Here is a 21566-nt window from a genome sequence, read left to right as displayed (position 1 = left end):
ACAGGCACCAGTCAAAAGAAAATAACTTAATTAAGAAATTAAGTGCCAGCAACAGTCATTTTAAAAGTATTATTCTCTTATACTTATTTCTGCTCAATTAGGTTAACACTACATTTATTGGAAACTTATTGCAGCTATATACAATTGTCAGCTAAAAAAAGTAATTTGACATATTTATGAATGAGGATTTTATTTTTAATATATAAGAAGTTTGCTGACTGGTTGAGTTCACATGGTTAAGGATGTGGACAGTATAATATACATTTGCATTTATTGTTATTTTAAATTACCCATAACCTTATTTGTGTTTACTTATTTTGTAAGAGTTTAGTATGTCAAGTGCTATACATGTAGTTATAAACTTGTGATATAAAATATATCTATGTATCCCAATTGTGTCTGTTGTAATTGTTTGAATCGATTTTTGCATTGCATACGAACAAGATAACTTTTTATGCACAAATTGTTTCCAAGAAACTCAAATTATCTAAAATGTTTACGAAAAAAGACAAAATATGATAATACACAGTAACACCTTAAGTTACAGTGTGCCATAATTTTGCAGTACTTTCATCCTACCATATTAAAAAATGCGAGTTCCAAATGTGGAAAGATTACGCACGTAAGCATCCTAATAATAATAAAAACATACATCATGGGAACATGGCGGGCCCCAATGGTTTGACCAGACCCCACACAAAGAAGTTCGCTAAATCTGTTCTAAACTTTTTTGGATTTTGGCATTCTCATGATGTATAATATGAGGTTATTACGATGATGCAGCAAAGTATGCACTTGGACAGTACGCCGTCGCATCAACTTCAGCTGTGCGTCACTGGCTGTACTGTTTTTGTGCATACTTTTCAGTATCCTTGTAATAACCTTGTATTTAAATTCATGTGGCAGTTCTACATTGAACTGAAAGGCAATGCAGGAGTCTGTGTTGGCAAAACAACTGCTTGTTGGCTATTTTAGATTTGATCATGACACAACAGAAATGCCCATTTCTGAGAGAAATACAAAAAACAGTACAAGCACTGTAGTGCAGGACTATGAGGATGCGACTTTCCGTGTTTAAGCTGTGGGAAAAAATTTCAAAATGATTTCGCGAATAAATATAATAAAAGTACCTGAATTAATTAAAGAGCTTGGGAATTGTTAGTGTGAATTAAGATATAGATTAGTCCACCTTCAAAGTTTCCTGCAACCAGACCACTCTTACAAAATGTTATGCCTTCTAGCTCAATGTTGTGACCACTAGGTTTCCGACAACCTCCATCGCACAAGGACAATAGAATTTGCCATGTAAATTAGCAGTGGTGATTAAGCCACAAAATGATATTTAATAAGCCAGAGTGACAAACATGACCCATGGCTCATGTAGTGATACACTAACCAACCTGTAAGAGAATGCTTATAATTAGGATAAATACCCAATGTTTGCTGTTGTAAAAACTGTTCAACTTTGGTGTTATAAAATCAAATAGCAACATATATTAAATAGTTTCTTCAAACAACTTTTAATTTTAATGTACAATGTATACACACATTTAGTATCACACTGACAGTAACATTTAACTTGAATAAATAATGAAGATGCATATCATTGCAATGAGTAAACTAAATTGCTACAGTAGTAAATTTATTTAAAAGTTGTATCATTTCAAATGTCTCACTATCCTTATGAGAGAACAAATTGTAAAACCATTTATTTTCACTGGTATGTAATTGTACTAGTTTGATGTTTGAGCCTTTGACTGGGTTTAAGTGCATGAATTTGGCAAAGAAATATTGTTCTATTGTTACAGTTCACATGCATTTAATTTAGCCGATTTTACCTCCGCGAGAGTAACGAAATTAAAACCCAATGAATAATTAATGCATGTAAAGTATTGCTCTATCATTCTTCATTTTGATTTCTAACATCAGATCGTTGTCCTGGATGAACCCAAGTAGATATCCTGCAAAGCATATTAAATTAAACCGGTTAAAAGTTAGATAATTAACATTCAATCGTTAACATGTGTTGCACAGTACACTGTGTATATTTTGAGCACAGGACATTTCCAAACGAGGATGTTGTAAATTAAGGTGTAACCATGCAATATTCTCAGGTTTGAATGGAACTGATCTCTTGCACAATTTGAAGATAATGCTCTACATATATAAAATATATAGTTTTATGCCATTTTAAAGCAAATATGGTCAGCAGACGATCATTTTGAATCTTATCCTCCAAAAAAATACAAAAATTAAGAACTAGGTTCTTTAGAAGTTATGTGACAAACCATGCAAGATGGCACTAACAAGTTAGGAATAATTTTATGTAGAAGAGTGGTGAAATGTGTAAATTTCATAAAAACTAAAAACAGACAAGTCATAAAGTCAACAGAAAAGCCCCTAGCATGCACTTTCAAGAATTAAATGATGTATTTGGACCCAACAAGAACCCCTGAATTGAAACTTTAATTGTGAAGTGTTGAATTCTGAATGGAAATGATCAATGCATTGCCAAGAACAGGTTAAAAATTGCTACAATTTTGAAACACAAACCACACTTACTACCCCAAAAACATAGTAGAACTCTGGTGACATTGTCCTTTGTTATATAATATTATTCCCTTTATCATAGTTTGTTTCAATTTAATTATTATAATATTATGCAATGTCATAATTAATTTTGAATACACACACGTTTTGGGGTTGAAACAACAGTGGGAAAGCAGTCTACCGAATGTTCTTGATAGATGTAAATATCTTTATTATTTGAGAAGTAAAAATGCCCTCTAGGAATAACTAGCATGTTGCAAGCTCTGCTTTGTATGCAAATAAACTTCAGCCTTAAAGTATGTACCATGAATCTAAAAATAGTGTCCAGTGGAGAGAGAAGTCAACAGTATTGTTGCCTCCTGAGAATCTACATCTTCAAACACTGCAATCTTTGAAGTGTGTTTTTAAATTTGTATTATAAAAGCTCTATAATTCTGTCCTAATACCTGAAACAAATTCCCGTAAATTTTTATTTTCAAAATTTAATATATTTTCTTTGACAATGAAATGTTTTGTTGAATGAACTGTTTGTCAAATATAGAATACATATTTTTGAGTAAAATTTTTTTCTTTCAAAATGTGGATGCAAAATTTTGTCTTTTTGTATTATTTTTGTTTTGATAACTTTGGACTAAACAGACAGAGTTTTCTATTGGCTTCAGATCTTGATAAAAAATTAGGCACCCTACGGTTATTCATAGGATTGTTTTCTGCTTTTATTGGTATGTTTGCAAATGTGTATGAGACAGTGCCACAACTCTCTCTCCATGAGTTGACATTGAAACCCAGTCTAGTATTCCCATGGGATTTGAGAGGTACATAATACCAATGATATTATTACAAGATAAATGATTTACTTCATTGAACACATACAACAATGCATATTCCCACCAAAACCAGTGACCGTTGAATGTATATCACGAGTGACCAGTCAAGTAAAAACAGTCAAAATGTTTCATCAGATTTCGACTACTACTTTCTCAATTTTTGCATGACATTTTCACACAGGACATCTGTCATTCGTAATAAGGGAACATTTTATACTGATGAATTAGGTGACCAAGTTTGATAAAGTTTTGAATAGAATTCGTCAAGTTATTGTGCACCCATTAACAATTATTAACAACAACAACAACGACGACGACAACAACAACCACAGACATTTTCCCCTTAATTATACATTTCATCTTTGATGATACGGGAGAGGTAAAAAGGACCAACTTGATCTTCAATTTGTCTAGATGTCAGCAAGACAAAGAAAAATACACAAACAAAAAAAGAAATAGAAAAACATTACAACAGCAAAAAATGAAAAAATAAGTTTTGTGTTTGTTATGTAAAACAGCAGGCTTTTTGCTTTGCATTAGGTTTGTCCAGTTTCAATGATATCTGATGTAGAATTTCTGAGAAAAATGTTGTAGATGCACAGATAAATGGACAGACAAATTTGTACTTTCCTATTTTATCCCTTTGCCTGAAATAGGGATGTGTACCAAGTTTGTAAAAAAAAATATCCAAGAGAAAGTGTGACAGATGAATGAATGGACTTTGAACCCTATCAATTAATTAGATGTTGGACTGGGTGAAACTGAAGACTTATTAGGGAGTATAACTTTATAGGAATGGGGATGCATTTGATATAACAGCATGTCCAGGATGTGTCCTACCTTGAAAATTCCTCTTGTATATCTTTTTCTTCATCTTTGAGTTCTTTCAGTTTATTGCATGCCGCCTTGTAAGAGTCCTGAAACATGTTTCTGATCAAGATTAAATAAACATTAACAAAATTAGTCAGGCTACATCTAGTCAGATGTTCATAAGGGAAAATAACTTTTATAATCTATATCAGTAATGAAACAGGCTTTACATCACAGTGTAGCCTCTACATTGCAAATGGCTTATCAAATTTCAAAATATTAGTCTTTCTGGACTGAGAAAACCAGGTTATTCTAAAAACAGTCAATTTGTCTGAAATTGTATTGTATATTCAAAGTTTAGATGGAATTTTGATTATAAGTTCATATTTTGACCCCAAAAGACACTCACAATACACTTTGAGTGTGTAATTGTGTCTGAAGTATTGTGCATTATCTACATGTCAACATATTGTTTGAATGGAATTGGTCAATGCACTGCTGAGAACAGGTGAAAACATAATTTAATGTGCATGAATTAGAAAATTAAAAAACGTAACAGTTAATACATCACATTTGTACCAAGTTTGAATGATGTAGTTTCATATATGTCATTGTTATGGCCGAGAACCGATGCATGGCCCATCTGTGTCTGGCAGGGGCTAAAAAATGATGGGATTATTTTGATGCAACTCAATACATCTGACAGTTGTACATAGATCTCTTATGAATGCACATTGAATACTGGTAGTCTAATGCTAATTGTGTTGGCGTTCTCTAGCATCAAAAACAACGAAAAACGGAATATGCACACTACCAGTACATTTTTTTTATTACTTTCAGTTCAAGCTGATATATGGTTATTATCAACACATTACTGCAGATATGTTCCATTAAGATTTGATGAACTGTGTATAAATAAATATCCTTATCTATATACTTACACAGTAATTACTTGGGTTTCCACTAGAATCTCATCTTCTTGACAATCACCACTCTCCACTTTCATCTGACTTAACATTGTGGCCAAAGTTTCAGCTTGCTGTTCATTAGTTGATGCTAATAAATTATTAATAAATAGTATTAAAAAAATGGATTACAAAGTCACACTGTATATTGTATAGTATTTCAAATTAGAGCACTAATTAGGAGAAACCAATACTGCAATATTGTATTTCTGGCCATCATGCATGTCAGTTAAACAATGTGCGCATCACAGATTTTTTAAATGAATTTTAGAAAATTTAAAAAGGAAAAAAATCAGTTTTCATGAAAAAGCACACCAGGCACATTTGTTCAAACAAATCTGCAAACGATTACCATGATGTCTTATCTCTGTACTATCTTCAAACAAAAACTGTCAAAGCATGGATAAGAACACATAAAAATAAAAGCGTCATGGCTGCCGTCGGCCATTTTTAATCAAATCACAAAACAAACTACCAGTAGATCAGAATAACTCAGGTGATAATCTATCATTTTACATAGTAAAGCTATACTTACCTTACCCCCCAATTAATAAAGAGATATTGATTGAAAATCTCTGACATTACACGATACTTGCCCCAATTCTGAAGTAATATATTTAGCCAGAACCTAGTATGTAAAGGTGATTGAAATGCCTCCAAATATTAGAAATATAAATTTTAGAACCAAATTTATTCTCACCTTACACCTAAATTTGAATGCAGCAAATCCATTTTTCGAACTAAGTTCGACAGAAACTAAAGATAATATTTGTGACTGTCAATTTTAGAAATCATGTACACCTATATAATAGATACCTTGATTTTCAAGCAGAGCTTTGTCCTCAATAATTCTGGTAATTTCATTTCTGAGGCCATTGGGTCCCTAGAAGCAACAGAATCTTTTTTAAATCACTAAAAATAAGATCTAATCCTAATCCTGTATAAACCTGAATCAATACAAAACAAAGAAAGCATAGAAACAACTCCTGTATGCTGAGAATAATTGTAGACGTATGAAGCAAGTATGAAACAAAATTAAATTACAAATCAGATTTTATCTTTGAGATGCAAAACTAAAGCAACAGGAATAAATTTTATTGTTACTATCCCATCTGTTGTTTGCAGTCTGTGATTCAAGTACACATATACACAAAGTTTAAAATAAATTTGATGAATGGTTATTGAAATATCAGAAACTAATTTATGTAAATCATGGATGATTAATTAAAATACAAGGATTTCAACCGCAAACTAATCATGTTTGTGGATTACTACAGAGCACACATGCACCAAGTTTCATTGAAATCTAGTTCCAATATTTCTTAGAAAACCAACTATTATAGAAATGTACTGTGTGCTGCATATGTACAGTATGTATGTGTGCCACATGTTAACAATGGGGGGAAACAGCGGCAGTCTTTATCATTATCTTGTGAAATGTTTTCTATTGTACGCAAACTCTTGCTCCAAAACAATTTCCACCATGATGTTTTTCTGCATGATTTGATTTGAAATAATTAATGTCTTCTCACCTGACAGGTCAAGACTGTCATTAACCTATCAGAATGCTGTGTCATACTGAGGAATTCTTTGTTAACGATAACATTTTTCAAATGCAATGCAAAAGTGAATTACTGTGATGTTAAAATATGATCTGTTAGAAATGATTTTCATGCATGAAAAAAAAACAATGGAATTTTTGTTTAAAAATTGGTGACCAGGTGTCGCGATTTGTCTATTTTCAGGGCCACCACACATCCCAAAAATAGAATTTGGAACTTTTTGGAAACACTTTCTTTTTTTCAATATAGCATATTATAATACAAAATTACAAAGAACTAATTAAACTAAAGACAAATACTAAATACTAGCTGACTTTTCTATAGAGAACATATGTGTTTTGCAAAGAATTGTGGGATAGGAAATTGAATTGCAGAGGCATTTTTGGAGGGGGGGGGGGAACTCAAATCTTTTCCATAGATTTCCATAGCCCTGTGTTAAAATCAGCTGTTTACTTTTGCTATTTTGAAGAAACATAATATTTAAAAAAAAAAAAATATGGTTATTCTGTTTGATTTTATATTAATTTCACTGGGAATATTGTTTTGAAGATATTTTTTACTGGTTTTGGCTGCAAAATGTCCAACTGTAAGAACCGTAGTGATAAATAAATAAATAAACAGTTTACAGACTTCATTCAGACAGGGACTAAAAATATTGTACTTATTTACATTGTATATCGGTATACATCTCTTCCAACACAACACAAGTGATGACTGTGACACTCTGATATTAAATTACACAATAATATTATTAACAAAACATGGCTGACTCACATAATATTGCTGTGCACTATGGAATTTTTCAGCCAGTTCAGCTAGCTTGCTTTCAAAGACACCTCTGAAAATTTGAATATTCAAGGTATGCATTAACAAAATATGATATATACATATCATCATACCGTACTCGACCGCATTAGCGCCCAGGGGCCTCAACTCAGAAAATCATGATTTTTTAGGGGTGGGCGCTTACCCGAGCACCCCCCTCGAAAAAGAGTGCAAATGAAAAATTTGATTCATCAAGTGACAGATTACGTCTTTGAGGGAAAATCAAATTACGAAATAGTTGAGTTGTCATTGATTTTCACAATGAAGAAACAGAAATGATCACAAAAAATATGCACATTTTATTACAATATTACTTGCGTACCACCAGAATTTACGAAATTAAAATCATTAGAGTCTGTTGGAACACAGTCGAAGTCAAAATTGTCATATTATCTCCATTGACGAAGGTGTTGGATCGTACGCAAAATCACTTTCCGCCATGATGCATTTACAGATTTGACCTGCAGCAGCGTTCTTTGACCTATTGGGTCAAGTTGGTTATTAACCAATCAGAATGATTTGTTGTACTGATGCAATTCTTCGGAAATTCCCGAACACTTTCCGGTAATGGAAAGCGGAAGTGAATTATCGATGGCCAAGTACGATCTGTTGGAATTGATTTCAGCTAATAAACATCATGGTTTTTCCAAAAAACTAGTAACTAGCCATTTTTGAGAGGTAAACTGAATAGGGCATGAAATATTTAGCGCATTTTATTTGTATTAACAGGTCATTGTCGAAGCGTAGTTTACGCACGTTTGCCGTTTTCATAACATGTTTTATAGCAGTCGATATCCATGCTATATCATATAAAAACGATTACCAAGATTCGCTACGCAAGACCAAGTTTTAAATTAGTTGCATTTTGAAGGGTAGGGCGCTTTGCCGAATGTGACCCCAAATATAAAAATTGCGCAAAAGTGCGGGGTGGGCGCTTGCCCGGGCATGGGCGCTAACGCGGTCGAGTACGGTATATCAAATACCATACTTCTGGTAGTTAAATACTGCATGTCAAAATAATACTATCTACATCCTACTTTATTAGGAAATGGGAATTCCAAATATGGAACACTACCACGATTATTATGTTTTAAAATGTTGTTATAAGCAAGAAAACAGAATGTCAACTTCCACTATGTCAGTAGATACTCATCATACTATACATACATACTAGCACAGTATTCCTCTAATATCCAAGAATGGAATTAATAGTAGAGAAAATAGTAGAGAAGCACTGACAAAATTATTGAATAAGCAACATCATTCATTAAACCAGCCAATTGTATGAGACAGTGTTCGAACTTTGGCACAACCAGCCAAAGAGTGCCCTCTACAGTCAGAAAATAGATGATTTTGTTTACCGTACTTGACCACGTTAGCGCCCAGGGTCCTCAACTCAGAAAATCACGATTTTTTAGGGGTGGGTGCTTACCCGAGCACCCCCCTCGGAAAAGAGTGCAAATGACAATTTTAATTCACCATGTGACAAACTGAGGGGGATATTACTTCTTTGAGGGAAAATATAATTACGAAATTAGTTGCGTCGTCATTGACTTTTACAATGAAGATACAGAAATGGTCACAAAAATATGCATATTTTATTACAATATTAATTACGTACCACCCAAATTTATTAGATTAAAAACATTAGAGTCTCTTGGAACACAGTCAAAGTCGAAATCTTCATCATTATCTCCATTGACAAACGTGTTGGATCGTACGCAAACTCTTGATAAAAAGCACTTTCCGCCATGATGAATTTGCACGTCAAGTCTGTTATTAACCAATCAGAAATTCCCAAAACGACATGTTTTTTTTTCCAAAAAACTGGTAGGTAACTAGCAATTTTTGATAGGTAAACTGAATATGGCATGAAATATTTACCGCATTTTACTTTTATTAACAGGTCATTGTCGAAGCGTAGTTCACACACGGTTACCATGGTCTGCGTATTCACAACATATTCATGGCGGTCGATGTCCATGCTGTATCATATAAAAATGATTACCAGTATTCGTTAAGCAATGATCAAAGGCCAAATTTAAAATTAGTGGCATTTTGAGGGGCCAGGTGGGCACTTTGCCGAATGTGACCCCGAATATGAAAATTGCGCAAAAGTGGGGGATGGGCACTTGACCGGGCATGGGTGCTAACACGGTCGTGTATGGTAATTAATAAGTTCAAATGTTGTTTTTAGGAAGATAAGCAGAAATGAGAGAAATAATTCATGTAGTATTTATTATGTTTGTTGTGTCTAGAACACAGTATGAATAAATTCCTACACTCACTTTTAATATGATGAGCGCAGTCTTGGCTAGTTCGAGTATATATATATATGCAAGTGTAAGTGTAAAGCCAATTGGGAAAAACTGTGTTTTATATCTTGGAAATATTTTTTAATTTTTTGTGATTATTTTCTTCCTTCATGTATTAAGTATAGATCTATGAAAATATCAGAAAATAATATAACCTATTTTTTGATATACTTGAGTACCGGTATGTCATTTACACTTTTCACATCATGAACTCTATCTACCAAGTGGACGCAGAACAGTTCTATTGCAACATGTATTAAACCGTGAATACCATTTTAAAACCTATTACTTTTATTTTTGGAAAATGTTCTTTACCAATCCCATATTTTATTATTATTACCAATAGTTTTATAATCAAATAATCTTCCAGTGTGCATAAACAAATTCTCAATTTTTTTGTGAAACTGTATCAAATGCCTATAATGAGTGTGTTATACTCGTCTGTATCGTACATTCTTGCTTGTTTGGTGATTCAGTACTAACAAATTCATCTTACATTTCATGAGCTTGCCTCGTTTCTTCTTCTTGCACTTTCTGATTCAATTCTTTTACTCTTTGTCGAATAGTTTCATTGTTATCTTCCTGTCTACAGACAAACAGAATTACACCATAATATATTAAAACCGATCGCAAAACGAATCGTCATGGTCATGTATCCTAACATGTATATTGTATGTACCAAATTTGAACAAAAACTGACAAAGCATGCATAAGATACCACATTTTCAAAAAACAAAATGGCTCCCAGTCGGCCATCTTTGATTGAATCAGTAAACCACTGCATGTACATATGTCCCAGGTAAAGTACTAGGTACATGCAAGGAATGAACAGATTTGGTCTCTGAAATATGACTCCGGATGGACGGAGACCAGATTATATTTCCCCCTCCTTGTTTCAAACTTTGTTTAAATGGTGACTATGAGAGAAACCCACACCCTCTCCGTGGCTTTCGATGCATATGGAAGTTATTTTCAGGAGTGATGCGGTGTATCCTGCGGCCTTACTTTCACGAGCGAAGCATATGTTCCATATTTGATTATTTCCTATAAAAGAAAGAACGTGCAACACACCGGGATGGAATTTAGGTTGGGAACCCCATTGTCCATTAATATGTTCCAACGTGTGTCAGTGTAGAACGCCTGTGTGAAAATAAAATAATCAGATGTCTAATCTGAGTCACTGTCTGAATAAATAACTCATGGACATTCAGTTGGGGCCACGACAGAACCAGAACTCGAACTGGACGACTGTGATGTACAGTTTATGTTGAAGTTAAAAGTTCCTCTACAGATGCTGATGAAAATGACTTAAAGTGCCTGTGAAATGGCTGCTATTTTCACGCCTAAAATTATCAATTGATACATAAATATTATTAATTTTTATGTTTCTAAGCATGAATTATTTTTTTTAAGTGAAAAAATGTGTTTTAAACTCAGTCTACGGCAACTTTATTTTTGTGTATTTTAAAACGAGGCTCCTCATTAGCTTCTCATTTGCATACAGAAATTCCCCTTGTGACGTCAGAAGGGGAAGTCGCATGGCAGCTTGCATTGCCGATACGTGTAAATAAGGCAAATTTCTTGTTCAGTTTTCTCGTCTTATGTACTTGTTCGTCAAGGAAGAATGGACCATAATGAACACATAGTATCAATTTTTGTTGCATGGGGTTGAGTTAGATGCGAAATATGTCCGTTCTGGTGTAGCTGGTCACCGTGATTGTCACCGACACCGGCGCACGTTTGTACACTGTTGCTGGACAAAATAGAATTTGACGTCGGAATTATCTCGTTATTTATCAGGTTACTAGGCACGTCACTACACTGTTTTATTTTATCGATCGTCTGAGTAAAACTTTCAAAATTAAAATAAAAGAGAACATATTTTGACATTCTAAACATTAGACTATAGTGATCACTATAAAATAATTAAAAAAACGACAAATCACAGTTACTAAATAAATGCAGCCGCGTGGAAATAAATTGACATTTTGTTGAAATAGGTGAACGCGTCGGGTCACGGGAGGGCAAGTGCGTTAAAAGCGGCGTTTAATTGGATAACAAAAATAATTGAGATCGAAACACATACAGATAAATTCAGAGTGGATTCGAGTTAGCTTGATCCATGGCGTGATTGTCATAATTATAACATCGTATTAAAACTTTATTTGATGGAAACACATTGACCAAGCCCGGATTCTTATTTCATAAATTATTACACAGATCAAGCTGCAAGCATGGAGCATGGAGGTAAAAAAGAACAGAGGTGTGAATTCCGCATTCAACACCAATCACCAAACAATTCAGAAACTTTTAGCCTTCGAAAATGAAAACAGTTAGCAGTGTGTAAGGGCTGTGTAATTTCCTGTTTGTCCAACGCTTCGTTTTCGTGTCACTGCAAAATTATTGCTACCTTTTACTTAACAGGGACTAAATGGTCTCTATAAAACGATAATCAGGATCGCAAAAAAAAGTCAACTGATTTGAAACACTTGCCGGACGTCTCTCTCTCTCTTCTGAAATCCGCCTCGGTGATCATGGGCTGGTTCGGAATCTATTTCTTTCAAAAGTGTTGCGCCAGGTTTACGTTGTCGGCGTTTCTCTTTAAACCTAGTCGTTTTTTTTATGGACGAGGACAGTTGAATGAATCTAAGGTTAAGTGTTGTCGCACCTTCGGATCGATTAGAAACGTGTGAATACATACACTATGGCTATACGTTTCACTGCAACTGCCCACAACACAACATCTAAAAACTCTCTCTCAAAAAAAATAAAATAGACAAAAAAAAAGAAAAAACGCCGACCTAAAAAATGTATATTGTTTAAAAGTATGTATACTGAACGACCAGTGTTATTACGGCTCAGGGGGTATGACTTCCTCTCACATTTTGTCATTTGGTGGCGCACTTTCGGCAAGAGTCGGAAATCCGGAAACAGTCGACCGTTTCACGATAGGTGGGCTACAACACGAGAAATATCCCAAATTTACTTGGATACGAGTAATCGTTTTCAGCAAAAAAATCAATAACTATCCTTTTCAGTGGGACACAGATCTAAAATGGGAAACGTGAGGGTGGGCATTGCACAGGCACTTTAACACTTTTCCTACACAAAGTCTATAACCATTATTAGTGCATGTTAACGAGGATGCAGATGTGCATGCTGGTCACATTTTTTTATTTCATTCCTGATGCAAAGTAAAGTTGTAATATGAATAGTTCATTGCAAAGACATTGCAAATATGTGCTCAACACTTACCTACTGATTTGGTTTTGTGTCTGGCAAACTTTCTGCTGGGCAATTTTCAGTGATTCTATCATTTTATTATTGGTATCAGTAACTTGTGCATGTTCCGTGGAAACTAGAAGATGAAAGACTGTCATTTTATAGCTAACATCTGTGTCTTAAAGAACTGAACCAAGCTTGGTCACTCTGCTAAGTAGGAAGAGAATATGGAAGCTCAGAAAAATGACTGAGCAGCTTCTGGAACCATATAATATGACCATATCTGAAGCAGTTCTCAATACTCAATTTTAATTTCTCTTATCATAAAGTTTTGAGAATGAGACAGTTGTTGTTTTATTTTCTATATTATACAAAATAGTTAGTAGAGATTAGTTTCATTTATGGTCTGCTTTTTTTCACATTTTTTTTATCAAAAACTAGAAGCAATGTCATGTTTTTCACAGAAAATGTGACCAAATTTACCCCATTTCGAGCAAGAAAAGATCTGGTGCTCAAAGATTTGAAATGCACAGACCTATTAAGTATTGAAGTACTGGGTAAACAGTACATAGTCAATAAGTTTGAATGCATTCAATTATACTGTTATAATATAAACAATTAATTATAACTATTATCTGACAATCAAATGTACAAGTAAGTAATATGAATGTTAATGTATTGGCAGTGAATTTTGTTTTTCTTGGAGTTAGTGTCACTTGATCATGAGCCCTATGCACAAATGTGTATCAAGATAGCTTCTTATAATTAATTTAAAGATCTGATTACATACCTTGGTCACATTTGTTTTCCAAACTTCTTCTTTTACTTCTAACCTCATTCAACATTTTTTCATTGTAAGCCTTGGCTGTTGATAAAGAAGAACAATGTGCAGTACAGTATATCATATGAGCAACTATGATAGTGAACAGTTCTGGTAAATATTTGTTATTTAATTTATTGAGATTGTTAAACATTGAATTTATGAACACAAAGTTAAAGGGCACCCTCTATTGTTGATAGTCAATAAGAAAATAAGAGAATCAAAGAAAATATTAAAAATAGACAAAAAAATAATAATAATAATTTGAACAAAAAATAACATGAAAATTATAGAATTCCCCATTCAAAAGTAAAAAAAAAAAATATTTCCTAAAATGGGATTTAAATTTGCAATCTTCCACTTGCAAAACAAAGGCCCTAACCACTACATTATGAAGTTGCCCAATAGACACTACACTATAAAAAAAAAAAACCTTAGGAATAACCAAAAATACAATTTTTGAAAGATCAACTGTGAAATCTATACAGGTCAACTATGTCTACAGATTAACCATATATATAAGTTTGATAGCAATCAGCTGACTATTATTGGAGTTATCATGTATACAAGAAAGTTTACAACAATGCCGGACAGACATTTTGCCACTACTGACTTTTCCTTCACTTCGTTACGAGCAAGGCAAAAACACAAAGAAAGAAAACCTGAGTACTTACTTTGCTGCAATTCTTTGATACTGCCAAATATGATTTCTAACTGGAAGGCAGGAAACATGATCTCTGATTGTGTGACACTATAGTTCTGTATGCAAATTATAAATTACTGTAATTTTTTTATGTGGTATGGAGGTGGTGGTTGGGTGGTGTTGATGGCAAACATGTACATGATCTTCTTTAGATTTGATCAGTCCGGACTGTGATTTGATACTCCCAGCAGAGGGATGGTGAAGGGGGTTATGGAGCTCCATTGATGTAGCACTATAGACCCATCACAGTGGTTGTGCCATTGCCATATTTCGAAGACCATATATATCACCCCCATTGTCAAAGTATTTACCAGTCATTTGATCATTTTTGTAATTAAAAATAACAATTCTGGGTAACATTTTGTGTTGTCTTTAAAAATATTATAAATTCAAGACAAACTACCCCCCCTCCCAGTAGTGCATTTTAGTCAAAATAAAATGATTGATTTGTGTTTAGTTTTTATGTATGTAGACGTTTTTTCAGTTAGCAAAAATGACTATGGTCTCCATAGGAGTGTGCTCATTTGCAAATAATTTGAATTTCATTAACATTTTGTGCCATAAAAGATGTGGGCCAATCATGTCCTTTCTCATGCAAATTTGAACCAATTGGGAAGCTGAAATTATTTTGAAACGTGCTTCTGGGCTGGAATAACTGTGGTAGTGTCATGGTCTGGGGGGTGTTTTTCGGCTACCAACTTAGCATTGCTAGTCCATGTACTGAAGGCAGTCAAGGATTTTCTAAATAATCCACATGACTATGGATATCTTTTCAGCAACTTTACAACTTTGAATTGGCCTGCACAGTCTCCAGATTTGAACCCTATTGAGAACCTTTGGGAGTTGATTCCTGAACAGTTGCTAACATCAACGACTTATATATATATGAGTATAATAGAAGCCTAAGGACAGTTTGAGGTGAACATATGCACTCAGGTCAAAACTCATACATGTAAATCGATAAGAAGAGAACATTGAACAGTGGGGAAAAACAATGTTTATCAACACAAATGTCGCACATTTGCGCAGCGTGACGACCACAGCCCTTTAAAGTTTCAACTGTTCACTTCAATAAATTGTTGAATGTATATTAAGTCATATCCACAAAACAAAATATGCACACATTCTTTTTAGCTCAAAATACTAAATAACTTGTATAACCCTACGAATGCCTATAAAGACAATGGGCTATTGGAAAATGATTCGTAATCAATAGTGCAGGCTGATCGGTGGGTATTAGTGATTTCGAATGTTCTGGAGCTTTGATGAAGAAATGTAATGATATATGTTTGTATTATATTACTAAACTGTTTCAATCTCATAATTTCTTTTATTTTTGTATCGGGAAATATCAAATATATATTCATTCCGCCCCATAAATTAGACGTCGATGCTGAGCAACCACAGAACCAAGCGAATGCATCTGTCTACTCCATATTTTGTAAACACAAATATTCAGTGTAGTGATTTGTGAACTCATTATACCATCATACATCATATGTACTCGCCGTATGAAAAAGATAGTTTGCACCCACCTGGTTGCAACTTCAATATTGTATCAAGTCGTCTGCTCCTGCACGCAACATTCGACGTTCACAAATTCTAAATCGAGGCTCCGAGGACTCCTTTACCCAGACTTCTTTGCGCGAGCTCAAAACATTGTCTCACCACACGCGGCGCTCTCCGGTGTTGGTGCCGGGCAGAAGTTTTCACGCCAGACTATTTATTATAAGGTGAAGCCACCACATACTGCTCAAAAGTAAAAATAAGACCATTTTCTTGATATTTACATATGTGATATTCCATGTTAAAATGGTGAAGAAAATGAAAGAAAAATACTCTTTGGAAAAGAAACCCCATAGTTTTCGCTGTTTGGAGGGATTTCACCAATGGGGCATCTATTATCTGCACATTACTTGGCGAGCCGACATATGGTAAACATATATAAGGTGTATTATAATGTACTTGTTCATGCCTAGGATTGTAAAAAATATACGAAATGCGTTTTATCGTGGTAATAGCAAAAAAACAAACAAAACAGATTAGCAGTGAATTTAAAAAAAAAAATCCACATTCGTTTTTAATGCACAACGCCAGCCTCGACCTGAAGTTTGTGGGTATGCGAACGTGAGAATAACATGCCCGCCCGTAGATCTTCAGAAATAGTATAGGAAAATGTACAAGTCCAAGATCAATAAAAAACGACTGAAAACAATGCTTGACTAAACAGTCCGCAAGATCAACATACAATAACCGACAGACTAGAAAGACTACAGCGCATTGACAAATTAGCAAATAAAGATATATATTGGACTCCATAGTATACATGAAGTGAAACCATGTCATTCGAAAAGAGTAAGCACATCATGTTCCACATCTGACATCAGTCATAATCGAGTGGTGAAGAAACCTGGGGTCTTCATCAAACAAGTGACATTGATGCCATCTGAGACCATCTTTGTAAACGTGTTATTATACCTTTTAATTAGTTTTTAACTTGCTGATCAATTTCAGAAAAATACAAACAAACAATCACAGACGGATTAGGACAATTTCCGAACAAGCTTGTAACCATGACCACCACAGTAAATAAGCAATATTTACTAATACTGAAGCTATATGTCAAAAATACACGGCATAATTTGAAGCATAATTTGTTAAAACAGCTACCTGAATACAGTCGAGGATGAAAAGCATTTGATTCTTGATCGCGCTCTCTATATCAAAGAAAGAACTATTTTTTTCACTTTCCAGGATTCTCAAGTTAATACTAGTTGTTACCAGAAATTTTAATTTCTCATGTGTGATGTAACAACGGAGATGTGGAGCTGGATGAATCAACTTCTTAGTATTACTAGTATTTAACTTTGTATGTCAAAAAGAGCAGTCTTTTAATGTAATTATTGTATCTAGCCTTTTATTTTCCTTTCCAAAGGGACGACAACAATGCACACTAACAACGCAAAGGTTTATGGGTAGACGCAACTACACGCTATGACTCCCCCGCTTTAAAGTGCACGTGAAGCTAGTGAGAGAACCAACGCTGGTAATTAGGCAGTAGAAGACATCACACATTGATGGGGTGAACGGTTGAACAATGATAGTTTGTATTACAGGAACAATGATAAACATCCGGTCCATGGCTGGGGGGGGGGGCTGATCCTCTGGTGCCTTGAATTTCACACCGGGTTTCACACACTTCAGAAATCGACGATAATTGGAAACACAGTGATATAATATTTAATTTTTTTTGAGAGAGAGCGGATGTGAGGAATCTACAGAGCGCTGATACCTGGCGTACTGGCCGGGAGAAGCTGACGGTTCTGTCGATCCGATGACCTGGTGGTATGAAGCCATGCTCGTTAATCACCGTATGTTTGTACTACCATAGACAGTATAGTACTATACTGTCTATGGTACTACAGAGCCGTCGGTGGATTTCTCAGTTCATAGTGAGTCGCATGCTGCACTTTTTCGGTCGTGGTTGATATCATTTTATTTTATTTTATTAAAGTTAAATAAATATATAAAAATAAAATACATGCCGTATGGGTTGATATTTATATATCCTGATATCGTCAAACACATGAATATCTTTTCATCATCAGATCGCCAGGAAAGACATCTACTATTTCAACATTGCAATTCACTTCCCAAACAGATCTTAATACCATCATAAACCCAAACAGATCTTAATACCATCATAAACCCAAACAGATTTTAATACCATCATAAACCCAAACAGATCTTAATACCACCATAAACCCAAACAGATCTAATACCATCATAAACCCAAACAGATCTAATACCATCATAAACCCAAACAGATTTTAATACCATCATAAACCCAAACAGATCTTAATACCATCATAAACCCAAACAGATCTTAATACCATCATAAACCCTAACAGATTTTAATAGCATCATAAACCCTAACAGATTTTAATACCATCATAAACCCAAACAGATTTTAATACCATCATAAACCCTAACAGATTTTAATACCATCATAAACCCTAACAGATTTTAATACCACCATAAACCCAAACAGATCTTAATACCATCATAAACCCAAACAGATCTTAATACCATCATAAACCCAAACAGATCTTAATACCATCATAAACCCAAACAGATCTTAATACCATCATAAACCCAAACAGATCTTAATACCATCATAAACCCAAACAGATCTTAATACCATCATAAACCCAAACAGATCTTAATACCATCATAAACCCAAACAGATCTTAATACCATCATAAACCCTAACAGATTTTAATAGCATCATAAACCCTAACAGATTTTAATACCATCATAAACCCAAACAGATTTTAACACCATCATAAACCCTAACAGATTTTAATACCACCATAAACCCAAACAGATCTTAATACCATCATAAACCCAAACAGATTTTAATACCATCATAAACCCTAACAGATTTTAATACCATCATAAACCCTAACAGATTTTAATACCATCATAAACCCAAACAGATCTTAATACCATCATAAACCCAAACAGATCTTAATACCACCATAAACCCAAACAGATCTTAATACTATCATAAACCCAAACAGATCTTAATACCATCATAAACCCAAACAGATTTTAATACCATCATAAACCCTAACAGATTTTAATACCATCATAAACCCAAACAGATCTTAATACCATCATAAACCCAAACAGATCTTAATACCATCATAAACCCAAACAGATCTTAATACCATCATAAACCCAAACAGATCTTAATACCATCATAAACCCAAACAGATCTTAATACCATCATAAACCCAAACAGATCTTAATACCATCATAAACCCAAACAGATCTTAATACCATCATAAACCCTAACAGATTTTAATAGCATCATAAACCCTAACAGATTTTAATACCATCATAAACCCAAACAGATTTTAATACCATCATAAACCCTAACAGATTTTAATACCACCATAAACCCAAACAGATCTTAATACCATCATAAACCCAAACAGATTTTAATACCATCATAAACCCTAACAGATTTTAATACCATCATAAACCCTAACAGATTTTAATACCATCATAAACCCAAACAGATCTTAATACCATCATAAACCCAAACAGATCTTAATACCACCATAAACCCAAACAGATCTTAATACTATCATAAACCCAAACAGATCTTAATACCATCATAAACCCAAACAGATTTTAATACCATCATAAACCCAAACAGATCTTAATACCACCATAAACCCAAACAGATTTTAATACCATCATAAACCCAAACAGATTTTAATACCATCATAAACCCAAACAGATCTTAATACCATCATAAACCCTAACAGATTTTAATACCATCATAAACCCTAACAGATTTTAATACCATCATAAACCCAAACAGATTTTAATACCATCATAAACCCAAACAGATCTTAATACCATCATAAACCCAAACAGATCTTAATACCATCATAAACCCAAACAGATCTTAATACCATCATAAACCCAAACAGATCTTAATACCATCATAAACCCAAACAGATCTTAATACCATCATAAACCCTAACAGATTTTAATAGCATCATAAACCCTAACAGATTTTAATACCATCATAAACCCAAGCAGATCTTAATACCAACATAAACCCAAACAGATTTTAATGCCACCATAAACCCAAACAGATTTTAATACCACATAAATAACTTTTTTTAATAATTGTTTTCTAATTGTACTTCATTGTAGTTATTACGTGTTTCTTCTTTCACGATTTTGGACGCAAACGTTCCTCGAGTGATTTCATATAATAGGTCTACTTGTGTTCTCATGATTGTTATGAATACAATTACTATTATGGGTTCACGATGTTTAAGTAATTGCAGCTGAATTGCGCCCTCTTACGACAAATCACAACCCTAGCCTTCGTTGAGACTATTTGAGGGCGGAAATGGTTCCTATCTCATGTTGATTTCATATTATAATTAAACTCCCCATAAACGACAATGTAAAAATTTGGAAATCAGGGCTATGTTACACATTAAGCATTTCTAAAAAAATGAAAAGAGTGAATTGTTTAGTTTTTAAATAAAATTGTAAACAGTATCATCAATACATACATTGAAATTCTCCAAAATTTGCTTTAGATGACTGCTCACTCTAAGATGTATCAGTCCGCCATTCCAAAATGAGCTCACTCACTCACTCACTCACTCACTCACTCACACTCACAAACCCAGGGCTATCTTATTCTGTTATCGCACCTAATTTTAGTTTAAAGACAATCTTTCTAGACATACTATTATCTGCAAGCATGTCATTCTTTGCAAAAGTTGCTTTCGAAATAGAGAGAATTACACGCCGCGCCTTGATAAAATTCTAATAGTGATGTGCAACCTATATTATGAAACAACTATTCCAGCAACAAATACAGAGCAACAATTTGCGTATAGTCATGCCTTCAAAGATGTCACATGACCCGAATACAGCTACAGGTATGATTTCTGAGTACAACTTTAATATGCAAATTTTAGTCCGTTTGGTGTTACAATATGAGCAATTGGTTAAATATAATCTTCACTTGTAACTCTGCAGATTTCTAATAAAAAGTTAGTTATTGCTTTATATCTATTCACAAATCTGATTTATAAATATTGCCACGTTGACAAACTAAATTTATTTTTAATATTGTATTGTGCAAAACTACCAGACTATTGAAAATACACTGAACAGAGTGTATATTTTTAAATTGATCTGATTTAACGATTTTGAAAATATCCTTCACTATAAATTTGTCAGTCTATAAATAAATATATGTGTGGTTCAATACAATTGCAACATTCACAGTTATACTTGTTAAACAAATCTGGAATCGAGTCACTCTCCAACAACTGTGAACAATTGCTACACGTATACTTACGAGCAATAAGCTATATATACTCTGCTGGGTAAGTTTGGTTACTCTCTTTGCCGCTCTTGA

At 33.9% G+C, this 21566-nt stretch overlaps 1 protein-coding gene across 1 annotated transcript; it reads right to left on the bottom strand.

Annotated features, from left to right (window-relative positions):
• Window positions 1-1496: 1496 nt before the first annotated feature.
• On the bottom strand, window positions 1497-16246 carry LOC102801019 (uncharacterized). Its single transcript, XM_006822891.3, has 10 exons — window positions 16135-16246; window positions 14571-14655; window positions 13867-13941; window positions 13110-13212; window positions 10351-10440; window positions 7489-7552; window positions 5969-6035; window positions 5129-5243; window positions 4218-4307; window positions 1497-1961 (listed from the first exon to the last, which is right to left on the bottom strand). The coding sequence occupies exons 2-10, from the start codon at window positions 14626-14628 to the stop codon at window positions 1901-1903; spliced, it is 723 nt and encodes a 240-aa protein (XP_006822954.2). The 5' UTR covers window positions 14629-14655; window positions 16135-16246; the 3' UTR covers window positions 1497-1900.
• Window positions 16247-21566: the final 5320 nt, after the last annotated feature.

This window comes from Saccoglossus kowalevskii, chromosome 1 (assembly GCF_978046115.1).
Source record: "Saccoglossus kowalevskii chromosome 1, keSacKowa6.1, whole genome shotgun sequence".
Lineage (NCBI taxonomy): Eukaryota > Metazoa > Hemichordata > Enteropneusta > Harrimaniidae > Saccoglossus > Saccoglossus kowalevskii.
The sequence above is the reverse complement of the archived record's forward strand: the minus strand, read 5'-3'. Positions and strand labels throughout refer to the sequence as shown.

Excerpts from the sequence above, each read along its gene's own strand:
- LOC102801019 (XM_006822891.3), bottom strand. The coding sequence starts at position 14,628 with ATGTTTCCTGCCTTCCAGTTAGAAATCATATTTGGCAGTATCAAAGAA. Across the intron at positions 4,308-5,128 it reads GAAACCCAAGTAATTACTGT|AAACATGTTTCAGGACTCTT; the intron begins GTAAGTATATAG and ends AATCTTGATCAG. Across the intron at positions 1,962-4,217 it reads ATACAAGAGGAATTTTCAAG|GATATCTACTTGGGTTCATC; the intron begins GTAGGACACATC and ends TATGCTTTGCAG.